The sequence below is a fragment of the Gymnoscopelus braueri genome (genome assembly GCF_963280865.1).
Source record: "Gymnoscopelus braueri genome assembly, chromosome: 7".
NCBI classification, from domain to species: domain Eukaryota; kingdom Metazoa; phylum Chordata; class Actinopteri; order Myctophiformes; family Myctophidae; genus Gymnoscopelus; species Gymnoscopelus braueri.
The window spans coordinates 43610990-43626529 of NC_137608.1; the positions used below are offsets into that span (position 1 = coordinate 43610990).

Genomic DNA, 15540 nt, shown 5'->3' on the forward strand with positions numbered 1-15540 from the left:
TGCCGCGGGCATTCATAGCAGCCAGCTGTCCTTTTCGAGAAAAGACGGATCATCCACCAATACGGCAGCCGTCTGTGATATGATAAATCTAAAGATGCTATTACAAGCCATTCACTATGATGCGCACAACAGCCTGTCCGATAAGTCACCGAGGTAATTAGGCTGCTGTTTGTGGGCGGCCGTGGCGCCACTCCGGGGGGTGAATGCTAAACGGTGAGGGTTGCCTGTTGCTCGGTAGTACTGCTGTGCTGCAGTTGGGAACTTTTGGTCAGTTTTAAAGGACCATACCAGTCCGTTTGAAAGCTCTATATTCTGATAATAATTGCTATAGAGTGTTTGTTCAGTAACAGGGGCCTCCCTCTCTCTCCATCTCAGCTTTAATAATAAAGAAATATTTTTTTTCACGTAGGTTACAAATTTCATGAATAGAACCCTCACAGATCATTTATCAGTGTTCCAGTTCAAATTTATTTGTTTCATCACTTCCAATTTCACTTTATTTGTTTCATCACTTCACAATTTCATACTATATCAGTTCTCTCTCCTGATTGGATGCGTTGGTATCCTGACCTGAAAATGTATTCTCTGTTGACTAAAGAGCTAGAGATATGGACTCCTGTTATTGAACAGACACTAGCAATGATTGCTATGGGAATGTGGAGCTATTTAACAATCAGTTTAACAAATACAAATAAAATCACTTTAAATGTATGGATAAACATATGCAGACAGACTTCATAACGTTTTACTGATTGTTTGAAAATGACTTTTTAAAAAACAGTTTGGCTGTAAAGCTGTAATCTCTCAACCTGTTGTTTGTGTAATTAGTATGCAAATTGCAGTTTAGGCCTTTAGCAGACACAGAGTGTCTTTCTAACAAGGGAAAGATCAGAGTAAATGGCATGCGTCGCAAGATGAAAGTGGCGTCAAATAAAGTGTTGATGAGGACCTTCGCAAAGTGTCACGTACGCCTTCATAAAATGTTGCATACTCTGATTAGTTGAGAAGATGAATCCTAACTTCATTACCCCAGAGATGCAAGAGAATAAATTCACATATTCATATTTTGTGGTGGCACTGTCAGCGAGTCGCAGACAGTATGAATGCTGAGACATGTAGTTCGACACTTGTGGCACTTGTGGCACAAAAGCATAAACTGACCTTTACACATCCCTGGGTAGGCCACCCAACCTAGAAAGATATGCACTCCGTAACAATGTTGCTTTGTAGTTTGTAGTATAATCTCACCTCGGTGCAGTTGTGGTGGAGGATATCACTGTACATGTTGCCAGTATCCCAGTTCTTGATCTTCAGGAACTTTGGGCCTTTGATTTCTGGACCGTGACCTGGAAGCTGCGGGGAGGAACAGAGACATGTGACAGTGAGTCGCAGAGGATCGTAGAGGCCTAATCCACTCATCTCACTCAAACTTTACTGTAACATCACATTTACTGGTAAAAGTGGGTGAAATAGGGTTTGTGCAGGCTCTCAATATGCATTAATGGGGGGGGAAATTATAAAAGAAATGAAGAGGAAACAAAGTGCATTAAATAGAAGCAAGTGTCATGTGGATTAAAAGTAATTTAAAAGTAGCGTCTAGTATGGTGTCCAGCCACTCAAAGACCCTTGTGGAGAGAGGCTTTCACTCAAGTTGTTTCTGATTGGAAGGGTGAAGTGAAAAAGCAGCCCTTCCATTGAGGCTAATAGGGAGGTACAAGGACGTCATATTTGAGTGGGACATTGATTACCAAGCTTAAGATGGATTATTGCCTCTGGGACAAAGTGGAACATGTAATTAGTAAATTGATGCATATTTAGGCATATTTTTTTAAATCTCTCTCTCACTTTCTTACAATCACGCGCGCCCGCCCACGCACGCACGCACGCACACACACGCACACGCACACAGACACACGCACACGCACACAGACACACACACGCACACAGACACACACACACACACACACACACACACACACAGACACACACACACACACACACACACACACACACACACACACACACACACACACACACACACACACACACACACACACAAACAAATGACATTCTCTCCTCTTTTCTCTCACTTCAAGAGAAAGGTAATCAGTATCATTAACAATGGGCTGATTGCATGCTTACTGCTGCCTTGCAGGCTTTGCCAATATGGTGGCAATTGACTGATGAATGCTTGCAATTAAGCTACAGTCAATTGTTCAGATCGTGCTCTTCATAAAGAAAAGGCTCCTTGTGATCGTCAAACCTCAAGAACAATCAATCCCACGCCTCACAACCCGTCTCATCTTAAATGGTGCTGCACATTTTACTGCCGAGGGGGAGCCACCGAACAACAGAGACAAAATTGTTGCACGCGTTGAGGAAATGACCGGCCACAGTACAACTTCAATTGATTCTCATCGGCATTCCGTGTCCTAGACAGGAACGTGCCAGTATGAAGTGATTTTGATACTGCACACAATAAGAAAAGAGCACGTGTTCAGGTTCCAGCAGCAAAGCCCCCCCGTTGCGGAGCTCAGACCGGACAAACCACTATATCCATGCTCGCAGACATGATCAAAGACCATTGTGTCATAAAGAGGGGCCATAATACTCAGGCAACCATATGTGGACAATATCCACACAAGTGAAAGGAAAAAGAGAACGGGAAATGGAAGGTAAATTTAAATATGAGTTCATAGGGTTTCATAGAAATAAAAAAGTTTCATAAAAATTAATAAACTATAACAGATGGTTTGTCTGTCTGTCTCCTTGAGTCTTATTCAGCGACAATGAAACAGTAGGGAGAAGGAGACGGGAACTGTCTGGCACGGTAGCCTGTTCTCTGATCCTGAATGGATCATCAAAGGTGTCAGAGAACTCGAGGACTGATAGGACTGACAGAACATTCTGCACTTCTACAGGCAGCTCAAGGAACAATAGTCCCTTGTTGAGGTGATAAAATGGCTTTCTCAACCAGAGTTACTTGCCTTTAATCAACTGAATACTTTGGATTAAACTCTCTGATATAATGTAGTATAGTACATTTCCTGGTGTTATTTGTCGCTGTGTTCAAATTATTCGATGTCAGAACGCTGTAGTCGATAATCCAAAACTCGGCAAAATGAGCAGTTAAGTGCTGATGTCGTCGTCTAGCAAAATAACTGCGGGTAATCTACTTGAGAGTCAGGATGGCACACTCAAACACACCTTGAGTATGTCACCCACCCCCGACCACACACACGCCCCTGCAGGTCTCACGGACTCTGGATCATTTCAAGAGGTCCGTGGCAGATAGGGAGAGAAGGATCAGCGGCAACCGCAGCTGCGCGCATTCATTAGCCCTCTTGAAATAGTTTCGCCCCATCCGCTGCCGTTGACGGGGGCTTGAGCAGCGGCACAAGTGGGTGGATGACATGGATGGACCATGTGCAGATTACAACACTATCCCCAGCACAGGCACTCCAGCATGTCACCAGACCCCCACACATGAAGGGCATAAGCTGGATTTAATGTGCCATTGGTTAGCTGCCGGAAGCGTGTAATGCAGAGGTGATGGGATCTTAAGCGAGGGCTTTATTTCTGTGTTCTCAGATGATACATTGATGTGCAAGCACAGTTCCTGAGGTCTGAGCCCAGGGGAGGGGCAAATAGTGTGCATTATGGTATACGTTTAAAGAGGCGCAAAGGCCGAGATAGTCATGGGTACACATGCATTATAGAGCTACATGTCTGGATTGACTTGTCAGACAGCAAGCATTTGAAGTGGCAATCACACGCACGCACAGAAGTAGAGTGAAGATCGATGGCTCAAGTTCTCGACCTATAGGAGAGTACAGATGTGAGTACTTGAGCATGCACATTCAGGGTTATTATAGTAAACTAAAAGAATAGCGAAAACTAGGATTCACAAAACATTTTTGGTTAACTGAAATGAAAATAAAAATTAGGCTTTACAAAAACCCTATAACTAAACTAACTAAAATCATAAAGAAAATATCCTCTGTCAATATTTCATACATAAACGTTAAATCTTCCAACATTTTCTATGTAATAATAATAATGAGAATAATAATGAAAATAGCCAATCTACAAACTCACAACACGTTGCATTCGCGACATGTTGTGAGTTAGTAGATATTTCTGAATCTCGCCCCTGACTACCCCATATTACAAAAAAGAAAAATTGAAACCAACACTAAAACTATGCCTTTTCAGAAACAAAAAAAAACTAAACTTAACCAGCAAACCTGTTTTAAAAATTAATGAAAACTAAACTGAAAGCAAAAGTCTCAATGAAATGAAAACAAAAATGCAAAACTGTAATAACCTTGCACACGGCACGCACACAGACACAAGACATTAAAAACGTATTCGAACAGAAATTTTATCATTTCGTTTCCTACCATGTCGTTCTCAACAGGAGGGTCGGTGTGCTCTGTTGGCGTGGGTTCCTTCTTTGGGTCCTCACCTGCCCCGGCATCATTATCCAACACCTGCTGAGGAGGCGTGTCGTTTCCCACGTCGAGGTCCCTGAAAGTCAAACACAGGCCCACTGTCAGGTGTGTGTGTGCGCGTGTGTGTGTGTGCTTATCGTTGCAGTCAGGCAGAAACCTCTTATCTCCATTTTTTTTACTTTTCGTATTTTTCCGTAAATTAACACCCTACTTGATCATACTACAGTGTCACACAAAAGCATCAAAGGTAGCAGAACTAAAAGCTCGAAAAGCGGCGTGACACGCCTTTTGAGCTTGTAGATCTGCTACTTTCGGACATGTGAGGTTTCCACCCGACAAGAGACATTACTCATGTTCTGTCCCTGCCTCAATATTTCCAACTCAGCTGAAAGCAGTGGAGACTTCAGCCTTATCTGACCTCTGCGGAGGCATTGCCCTGCGAGAGCCTGATAGCTGCCAGCTTTACTGCCCACAGCGTCACAGCACTAAGAGGGACATAAAGCGGTACAAACACGTTGTCGTCTACCTTTCGGCAGATCCATCTCTACAGGTCTGTAGCTGGAGGGGGTTTGGTGCAACCTGTGGCTGCTGCCCGCTGCCATGGAGAACCACACTGTGAAATTCACAGTCTCAAGAATGACGTGAACACTCTGGGTTTCACTGGCCATGAGAATATATACTGCTGCTATCAGTGGTGTAAAGTAACTAAGTACATGTACTCAAGTATTGTACTTAAAAGGTAGGGTAAGTGATTTACTTTAGTTAAAATAAGTGTTGAATAGCGCTATATTCTGATAGTACTCATTGCTATAGAGTGTTTGTTCAGTAAAAGGAGTCTCCCATGTCTCTCTAGCTCTTTATTAAACAGAAAATGCATTTTCAGTGCTCTCTCCTGATTGGCTTAAATTGTGTCACCTACCTGAAAATGTACTATATTCTGTTTACTAAAGAGCTGGAGAGACCCCTTTGACCAAACAAACGCTCTGTAGCAATGATTACTATCAGAATATAGTACCCTACCTTTAAGTACACTTTTGAGGTGTTTTTTTTTTTACTTTACTGGAGTATTTCCAATTTTCAGTACTTTTACTTCTACTCCACTATAGCTCAGAGGCAATATTGTACTTTTTACTCCGCTACAATTATCTGAAAACTTTAGGTACTAGTTACTTTGTAGGTTTTGATTATTATTACAAAACATACATTTACCACTTCAGCCCTCTATATCATTTGAAAATAGCAGATCTACAAGCTCACAACGCGTCACAACGCGTCGCATTGCAAGCTTGTAGATCTGCTATATTCAAAATATTTTAATACATCTGAAAACTGGGACATTCTGCATAATGAGTACTTTCGCTTTTGGTACTTTAAGTACATTTTGATGCCAATACTTTTGTACTTTTAAAGTAAGTTTTGAATTCTGGACTTTTACTTGTAACAGAGTATTTTCGACATTGCAGTATTGATACTTTTACTTAAGTAACACATGTGACTACTTCATCCATCACTGACTGCTATACACTGTATAGTGTATATCTGCTGCTAAGTGATTTCTGGACAAGAGACTCTGCCAATTTTTTTTATTTCTTTTTTTGAGCACAAGTAAGTGCAATAGCACAGAGAAAGAATCAAAGGGAAAAGTCAGAAAACAGGACAACAGGACAACAATATCAATAGTATATTTGATGTTGTCGTATTATCTGACTGATTCTTTCTCTGTTTTATTGCGCATTGTTGGGAGCTTGTTCAGAAAATAATTTCACCCACACTTTTGATGTGACCATAAACTTGATGTTGAAGAAGCAAATAAAAGACGGCAACTTCAGTGTCCCCAGCGTCCCCACAGCCACGAACACCTACACAGTACACACATATCAACACCCCCCTCAAAGCACATATCTAATATATCGTTGCTGTTGGGCAAAAACCTCTTATCCCCATATTTTTTGTTTTTTCGTAAATTAATGCCCAGCCCTACATGATCATACTACAGCATCACACAAAAGCATCAAAAGCAGCAGATATACAAGCTCAAAACGCAGCGCAAAGCGACACATTTTGAGCTTGTAGATATGCTATTTTTGCAATTTTGATAGAGTACGAGGTTTCCACCCGACAGAGACGATATCCTTCATAGGCATATCCTCACCCTGTCACACTGTATCAATTTATTGCCTCAATTGAAAGGGCACATTCATCCTCTATTCTGGGTAGGAGTAAAAAAAAACATGGAGAAAAACAGGAGAAGTGTGCATCATCTATTAACAACTCTGACTCAGATGGTGAGCGTCATCTTCATAATGGAGATGCTTCTGCTCTGAAAACAAGTGTGCTCTATTTCGGGCAAATAGCCATTCGAGGCATGCGTTGGTCAGATGATACTACGATAGTAGTAAATGCATAAATAAGCCCAGCGATAACATGCAATGTGGGGCATTCATTCTGCTCATTGCATCATTTCTCACCAATTAAAATACAAATTGTTTGCGTCCTGTGTAACACAGTCAGTGGTGGTCTAATGCTGGGGTTCCCAAACGTTTTCCAAGCCAAGGATCCCCAAATAGCCATAGCTTATGGCAGCACCCCTCTATTGCAAAATGGTTTTTAAAAAATCAATAAATAGCTGATCTAAAAGCTCACAAAGTATCGCAACGTGACATGTTGTGAGCTTGTAGATGTGCTATTTTTGTCCTCCAACAAGGCAATGAATCCGGCATGGGGCATTTCTAAAAGACGATTTCTAAAAGATGATGCACAACATGGGTGGGAAAGGAATTGGATATTGATTCAAATGGGCTTTATTTGGCTCAGGTTACCCTAACCCCAAATAAATTGTCTAAACACCAAGATGTTATAAATACAAATATATTGTTAAAAAAATATATATATAGGATTTTTTTCTATAAAACCTTGGAACATTTGTTTTCATTGTGATACCGAGAAATAGTAACTTAAAGTAAACTATGTTAGGCTGCCGTTAAGTGGTCAGATGGGTGGGCCACGAACGTAGAATGTGAGCTGGATTAGCAATGAGTGTCTAGACGGACCAATCAAAAACCTACAACAACGGAAGCCTGTTTCTTCTTTAATCGTGCTAGCGTCCCTATTCTGGGGGTGAACAGTTGGCGAAAATAGCTGATCTACAAGCTCACAACACGTTGTAATGTGACGCGTTGTGAGCTTGTAGATTGGCTATTTTCGGTGAAGAGATTTGGCGTAGAGGGGGAAGAAAGGAGCAGACCAGAGCCCTGGGGCTCTCTGGTCAACTAAATATATATGGTTTAAATGGATAAATATTAAAGACACATCATCAAATTCACATTTGCATGCATAAGCTGCAAACTGCTGTAGAATAGGTACAAAAGCATTAAAGGATAAATCCCATCTTCACCATTTTGATACAGGGATGTTTTGTAAGCCTGAGCGTGTGTCCAAGAACCGGCTTAATCTTGAATACAGGGAAGTTCTCAGATGAAACACTAAATAAAATAATGGGAGTAAATGGTGGCCTCTTTAATATTTTAGGGGAAATCGCTTCAATTCCGTTTCATTTCACCTGTGCTGCCTGCAAAAGAGACAACTCAATGTGACTTGAAAACATAAGGACCTTTAAATATGGAAATTGCCATAGGCCAGCCAAACTGATGCGATTTTTAGTGAATGAAGGTGAATGATTTACTTCAGTGATGGGGAAATGAGGGACTGAACCGGTCATTAGGACTGTTGTGATCAATGTCATGTCAAATGAACACTGTTGGAGATGGAGACCTCCATGCAATCAATAATTGTTTGGCTAGAAAATCAAGTTCTGTGAATAATAACACTTATGAACAACCCGCACAGTGCTTTCGCTTTCATTACATTGTAATGGGGCTCCCATGCCTCACCCATGAATTCAGTAAACAAAATGTTAGTGGAACAGATCTTCCTAATGGACAAGCCTTTAAAAACCACATGAGCCCTAGAGTAGCTATTCTGGCAATGTAAAGGTGAACATTCCGTGAAAATAGCCGATCTACATGCTCACAATGCGTAAAATGTGTTGTGAGCTTGTAGATCAGCTATTTAAGCTATTTTTGAAATACAATTAAGAAAATATGGTATTAAAGGCAAACACTCATGTTGTTGATGTGTGTTTCAGTTCAATGTTGATGCAACAAGGACGATGCCAAGACCATCAAGGGTTAACCACTTGAACCCTATAGCATATATCCTGGGACATAAATGAACATTCTAAGAAAATAGGAGAATGTTCTGCGAAAATAGCAAATCTACAAGCTCACAATGGGTCACAATGCGTTGTGAGCTTGTAGATCTGCTATTTTCACTATTTGATGTGCAGTACAACAAAGTATATAGGGTTTAAGTGGTTAAAGCTGCACTATGTAACTTTCCTCTTCTACCCCGGATTTGAACCCGGTTTCCTGCTTAATTCCTGCTTAACTTTTACCATTGAGCTAATAGAGCCTGCCTGCTTGCTCAGGCGATAGATGAAATCAGGCGATAAAAAATATTTGTGTCAGACCCTGTGTCTAGTTGAGACATGACCTTTGACACGATCTGAATGTCTCAATAGAAGAGCAGGGAGACAAAATACAACCACCCCAATTGTATAAGTTCTATTGTATTAACATACTCCACCATACAGATTGGACAAAATTACATTTTATTCATAAAAAAAAAGTTAAATACTGCCGCTTTAAGCTCTCCCTAACAGCTGATAGATACAACAAAGCTGGGTCAGTCCTTACCTTTCCACTTGAACCTCGACATCCCGCTTCTCCACAACTTTCTGGATCTGGAAGTTCTCTGGCTCTCCATTCATCTCCTTGCTGTTCTTGATCAGACGCAGCACTGGTTCAATCTCCTTCAGCAGCTCATTGTTGTCCTCCACCCCGTTGACCAGCGCCCCGCGGCCACCCGCATCCCTCATCAGGAGGCTTTCCTGGGACGCGATAAGGGCTTGAACCCCTCCCCTCGGGAGCCCCCTGGCAGGGTTGCCGGCCGGGGAGGATAGGTTCTCAATTGCCCTGAGCTGGGGCTCTTTGATGGCCTGCTGTTGCCCGGTGTTGACGGCAGGACTGAGTGGACAGCAGCGATCAAACGTCTTTGAGGCCTGGTATACTGGCTTTGTGACCCGGACGGTCCTCTGGCGGCCATCTCCGGACAGGGTGGTCTCCAGGTGCGTGGTGAAACCCTCTGGCCCACGAAGGATCAACACGGCGTGGCTCTCGGGCGATACGTTCTTCAGGGTCTCCAGCGCCCGCTCGTAGGACAGGTCCACCAGGGGCTTGTTGTTGACGGCCAGGACGATGTCTCCCACCTGCACCAGGCCACATTCCTCGGCCGCGCCGCCACGGATCAGGTCCGACACGATGATGGGCGGCTTGGACACCCTCTGTTTGACCAGGAAGCCCAGGCCGCCTACTTTCCTCTTGAACAGGCGCACCGAGATGATGTTGGGCTGCAGCTGACAGACTGTAGGCTCCGACTCCTGCATGGTGCCGGTGTGTGCGCTGACGTGTGTATGTAAGTGCGGAGATTGTGCGTCCCCAGGGATATGGCTCTGTAGGAAGAGGAGGGGGAGAAGAGTATTAGTTTTGGAGGAAATTGCCTTTGCAGGATTATTTGTTTACAAAGTGCTGATTTATCATCAGCTAAAAAGGGCATGCGAGTCAAAGCCTGATTAATGCTCAGTTGCGCATCATGTCCCTCACCGGAAATGGCAGATCTACAACGTTCAGCTCACAACGTGTCCCAGTGCATGTGTTGGGAGCTTGAAGGTTGGCTATTTTTGGTGCAGAACACCGGCGCACAACTAAATAAGGCATCACTCTAGTGTTCAGACTGCTTTCAGAAGGGGTGATAATGCCAGGTCATGAAGATGTATTGGAGACCGATGAGGAATATTGTCAGTGTCAAAGTATATCATCTATTTGATGCCCCCTGTGGGCCTTTATTTTTGTCTCGACATCTGTACCTCAGTGGCCAGAATAGGGCCTGGATCAAACCTAAAGGGCAAGACCACTTTGGTAAAGGTTTTGGTTGTGTGACCTTGCCATGATGCAACTCCAAAGGTGGACAAGAAATCTAAAATAATTGCTCCATTGATTAGAAATTGATAATTCAAAATACGCTCCTCACTGACTTACGTTGTACACTGAAACAGCTCTCAAAGTCACTATTTTGGCACATAAACAAACAAAGCTGATTCAGACAATATAGAACATCACCAAACCCAATACTGTTTATTTTTATTTTTATAAATATGTTAACTTCCTGTTGATTTTGCTATTTTTATTAAGAAGAAAACCCGGACTAGATCCGCGGATCCGGATCTTCAACTAGTAAAATCAACAGGAAGTTAACATTTTTATTTAAAAAAAACAACAGTACTGGGTTTGGTGATGTTCTATATATTGTCTGAATCAGCTTTGTTTGTGTTTGTTTATGTGCTAAAAGAGTGAATTTGAGAGCAGTTTCACTGTACAATGCAAGTCAATGAGGAGCATATTTTGATTTATCATCAATTTTTTATCAATGGAGCAACTATTTTTGATTTCTTGTCCACCTTTGGAGTTACATCATCACAACCCAAACCTCTACCAAAGTGGTCTTGCCCTTTAAGGCAAATGTTTACTTAGCTAGAATGACTTTTTCTAATAGATTCTACATGTATAGTGGTAACTTGTCATGAGTTGTTTTTTTGTTTTGTTTCGTTTTTATTCAGGAGCCGATTACAGTAGAGTAGGCAATATTCAGAGGCTTAACCAAGGAGGTGTTACTTCTCTAGTTCCACTAGCAAAAACACAGGCACAGCCATGGTCACAGAATGACTCAAAGAGTTTTACTTACAGAACTAACTGTCCGATAACTAATAGAAGGCTGCTCACAGCAACAAATAGACTTGCAGCAAAACAAAGACATTATCTGACAGAGGACACGCAAGAGCTGACAGAACACAGGTGCACACAATCAACACAGGGACGCACATGGAGACTGTGGGAGTGGCCAAAGGGTAGCCTTGGATCAAGACATGTATTTTATCGAGTCTGACTTTTGCTATCATATCTATCAGTGGTGGTAAAAGCACTCAAATAATTTACTTAAGTAAAAGTGTCAATACTTCATGTAGAAATACTCTGTAACAACAAGTAATAGTCCGGAATTAAAAATGTACTTAAAACTACAAAAGTATTGGTATCAAAATGTACTTAAAGTACCAAAAGTAGAAAGTACTCCTTATGCAGAATGTCCCATTTCACAAGTTTTCAAATGTATACAAATCTTTTGAAAATAGCAGATCTACAAGCTCACAATGCGTTGCATCGTGAGTCGTGACACATTGTGAGCTTGTAAATCGGCTATTTTCACCGAAATGTATAGGGTGGTTGATGTATGTTTTGTAATAATAATCAGAATCTACAAAGTAACGTAACCAAAGTTTTCAAATAATTGTAGTGGAGTAAAAGTACAATATTTGCCTCTGAGATGTAGTGGAGTAGAAGTAAAAGTACTGAAAATTGGAAGTTACTTTACACCAGTGGTATCTATGATGGTCTTGGTCTCTACCCCCCTAAGTCAGTGGACATCCGCGCGTAAAGCCCGTACTTCTCCGTACATGTACGAAAGCATATAAAGTGTCGACCTTGTAGCCACGGATGTTAACTCAACATTAGGAACCAGTGTGCACTGACTGTATTAGTGCGTATTTTTCAATAGATATGTGTTTTTAATCCCGTTTGTGCCTGAATCCTTATCCTTAACGCCATTGTATTTCCTCGTTTATATTTAGTGTAATACCGGCTTTCACCTGATGCGCCACGCCACTACCACCCATTGAGGAATACAAGGAACTTCCGACAGAATCCAACACAGACGGGACATTAAAACACATATCTATTGACAATTACGGACTAATACAGTGAACAAGGGTTTCTAATGTTGAGTTAACATCCGTGGCTACAGGGTCAGCACTTTATATGTTTTATTTGTGCATGTACGGAGAAGTACGGTCTTTGCGCGCGGATGTCCAGTGACTATTGGGGGGTAGAGACCAAGACTATCATATACGAAAGCAAAAGTTAGACTCGATAAAATACAGTCTTTATCCAAGGCTATCCAGAGGGAAGAGACGACAGAGACAGAGAGACAGAGAGACAGATGAACAGGAAAGCTTAAGTCTCTTCCTTTCCTGTTCATCATGTCTCTCTGACAGACTGTCCATCCATTGCCTTTGTGATGTAGTGGAGTAGAAGTAAAAGTATTGAACATTTGAAATACTCCAGTAAAGTAAAAAATACCCAAAAATGTAACTTTAGTACAGTACAGTACTTGAGTAAATGTTCTTAGTTACTTTACACCACTGTGAACAGCACAGTGGAAGCAGCTCCGCGCTGTCACTACAGAGACGGGCAGCGCGTCTATGGCTGCAAGAATTCAGATTTCAGGACCAAGGTCAGCGCTTCATGCTTCACCAAGTGATATTATATGGATACATAGGTGGGCACTATAGGGACATCTGGGCACCTCATGTAAAATTGGCTATCTTGGCCTAAATGCTAAAAAAAATATTAATATTTGGAAAATATTTTAAAGTAAAGTATACATGCTTAAACATTCGACAATTAATGTCTAATATTTCTACAATTGCTGCAAATTGCTACAAAACCTGTATACCCAGTCATTTATGGGGCATAAACAAGAAGTTGAAGGATAACATTAAGTCTGATAATGATTTACCGTGCATCTTCACATCATGTATACTTTACATTACTTAAGACCATTTTTCGAATATATATATATATTTTCTAACATTTTGGACAAAATAGCCAATTTTACATCAAGGTGCCCAGATGTCCCTATAGGGCCCACCTATAGCTCTGGTCCATAGCGTTAGAAGGAGTTCTCCTTCTAACGCTATGGACCAGAGCTAGTGCCTACCTATCCTGTTATCCACCTACCTATATGCAGGCTGCAGGCAGCATCGCAAAAATGACAACAAACTCTATAAATCCGCGGACAGGCAGCTATAAATACGCAGTGAGGTGGCTATAACTTTTGTTATGCCATTTAAATTGCATAATATAATGCCAAAGGCTATTTTGTTCCCATCCAAAGAATTCAATCTTTTTTCTCTCCCACGCATATCAGCCTCGTGTGGTTCAGGATGCAAATGAATATGCACTTAATAATCCGGGAACGCATCTGTGTCATTTTAGATTTCTTTGGGCTATTCGAAAATAGCAGATCTAGAAGCTCATAGCACTACATGCGTGCTATGAGCTTGTAGATCTGCTATTTTTGAAAAATTGTGAACATTTGTGCAAATCTTTGAATATATAGCCTATATGTTATGTCCTTGACATGAAAAAGTTTGAGAAGCACTGATATATAGAAACCTGGGATTTAGAAGGCATTCGTAGAATCGGCCTCATGGTCTTAACGGGTTTAATGAGCCATGTGCGTTGATAGTGTCAAATAGACCATGTCTGCGGTCATTTAAATGATTTGAATATGCTGACCTTCTTCTGTAGCTACACCGATATATCACTAAAATATGTGATAAAGGAATTTAATTTACTAAGATGGAATAATCGGCTACCGTTTATCACACACACCATGTACAAGTTATGCAAATAATTGAACCCCCTCTGATTTCTTCTAAATAATCCAAGCCTCCAGTTCTCGATTGTATTAAACAGGAGATAGCAGCAAAGCTAAATTTAATAACGTTTATAGGCTATTCTAGCAACAAGTTTCTGTGTGTCTGGCAAACAGCCGTTACATTACTGTGTGATGCAGGTTTAACATTAACAGCAACCATAGACAACACGGCCACATGTTTACATAACGCCACAGGCAGCTATACAGTCATTATCAGCTGTATTATTGTTTGTCATTAAATCATTTCGATGAATTGAATACACATGGACCCCATGGAAACAAGCCACAGTGCTTTCTTGGGTTTAATCCTTTTAGCATCCTTTTGTATTGAACTGCAGGCTATACTTTCTGTGCTTTTTTTGCAAACTGTTAATAAAGTATTCAATCGACCAATCAATCAATCAACCAACCAATCAATCAATCAATCAATCAATCAATCAATCAATCAATCAATCAATCAATCAATCAATCAATCAAAAAGCTGTGGAGCATTAACAACTATAGAAAACTTCCTCCTACACACTTTAGGGCAGCATGCCATCGTTTAATCCATGTCTACCCGCAAGACAGCAAACGACATGGTGAGCTTTCCTTTAACAGACACTTCTCTGAACAAAGTAGAGGGGAACAAAATCATTTTTCGGTGAATTTACACAGGACCCCAATGGATCCTATATGTTTCTTGGGTTTAATCCTTTTAGCAGACCTTGTATAGAACTGTACTTTCTGTGCTTTTTTTGGGCAAACTGTTAATAAAGTAGGCAATCAATCAATCAAAATCAAAATCATCACTTACCCCTGAGTGAGTTATAAGGTCACTGCTACAGCGGTCTGCCGCTGTAAAGTTGGAATAGGTCCTACAACTCCGCTGTTGCCTCTTTCTCGCTCTTTCTCTCTATCCCCCTCTTCCTCTCCTCTCTCTCTCTCTCTCTCTCTCTCTCTCTCTGTCACTCTTCCCCTCTCTCTCCCCCTCTCTCTCTCACACACACAGGTTGCAGAGGTCGATCAAGCCCCAGGTGCACGCTGCTGCCACACACTAGAGATGCTGTATGCTTATGCGTTTCCGCGCACCAGGGCGCCGTTATAAATACGGAGACACAGTGACGAGCTCGGAGAGGATCGTGCACGGGCATTTAAATGACTTGTAGGCGTACTGCTTATACTTTATAGGCTATCGTCATCACCATGATCATCAGGACTTCACGACGTCCCACGACACACCCCGCCCCCCCCCCCAGGCCCACGGAAAAAGATGAGAATGAATTATAAGATTTCAATTGATGTCATATGATGTGTGTGGGGTTATATACTGTATCTCACTTATATCTGTACTTACATTTAGCAGTTTCAGAGGTGATATCGTTCTTGTCAGGTTTGTTTTGTGTTTTCTTATTTTTATTTTATTTATGTATTTTTT

The 15540-nt window shown here is 41.4% G+C and overlaps 1 protein-coding gene across 1 annotated transcript in view; it reads right to left on the reverse strand.

The window, feature by feature from the left end:
* nos1 (nitric oxide synthase 1 (neuronal)) overlaps positions 1–15035 on the reverse strand; it is a 41174-nt gene extending 26139 nt beyond the window's left edge. The window contains exons 1-5 of the mRNA XM_080433633.1: positions 14920–15035; positions 9209–10023; positions 4981–5049; positions 4404–4530; positions 1249–1353 (exon numbers count right to left, since the gene is read on the reverse strand). Coding sequence (XP_080289759.1) covers positions 1249–1353; positions 4404–4530; positions 4981–5049; positions 9209–9957 — 1050 coding nt within the window. The 5' untranslated portion in view covers positions 9958–10023; positions 14920–15035. The remainder of the gene's footprint in view (positions 1–1248; positions 1354–4403; positions 4531–4980; positions 5050–9208; positions 10024–14919) is intronic.
* Positions 15036–15540: the final 505 nt, after the last annotated feature.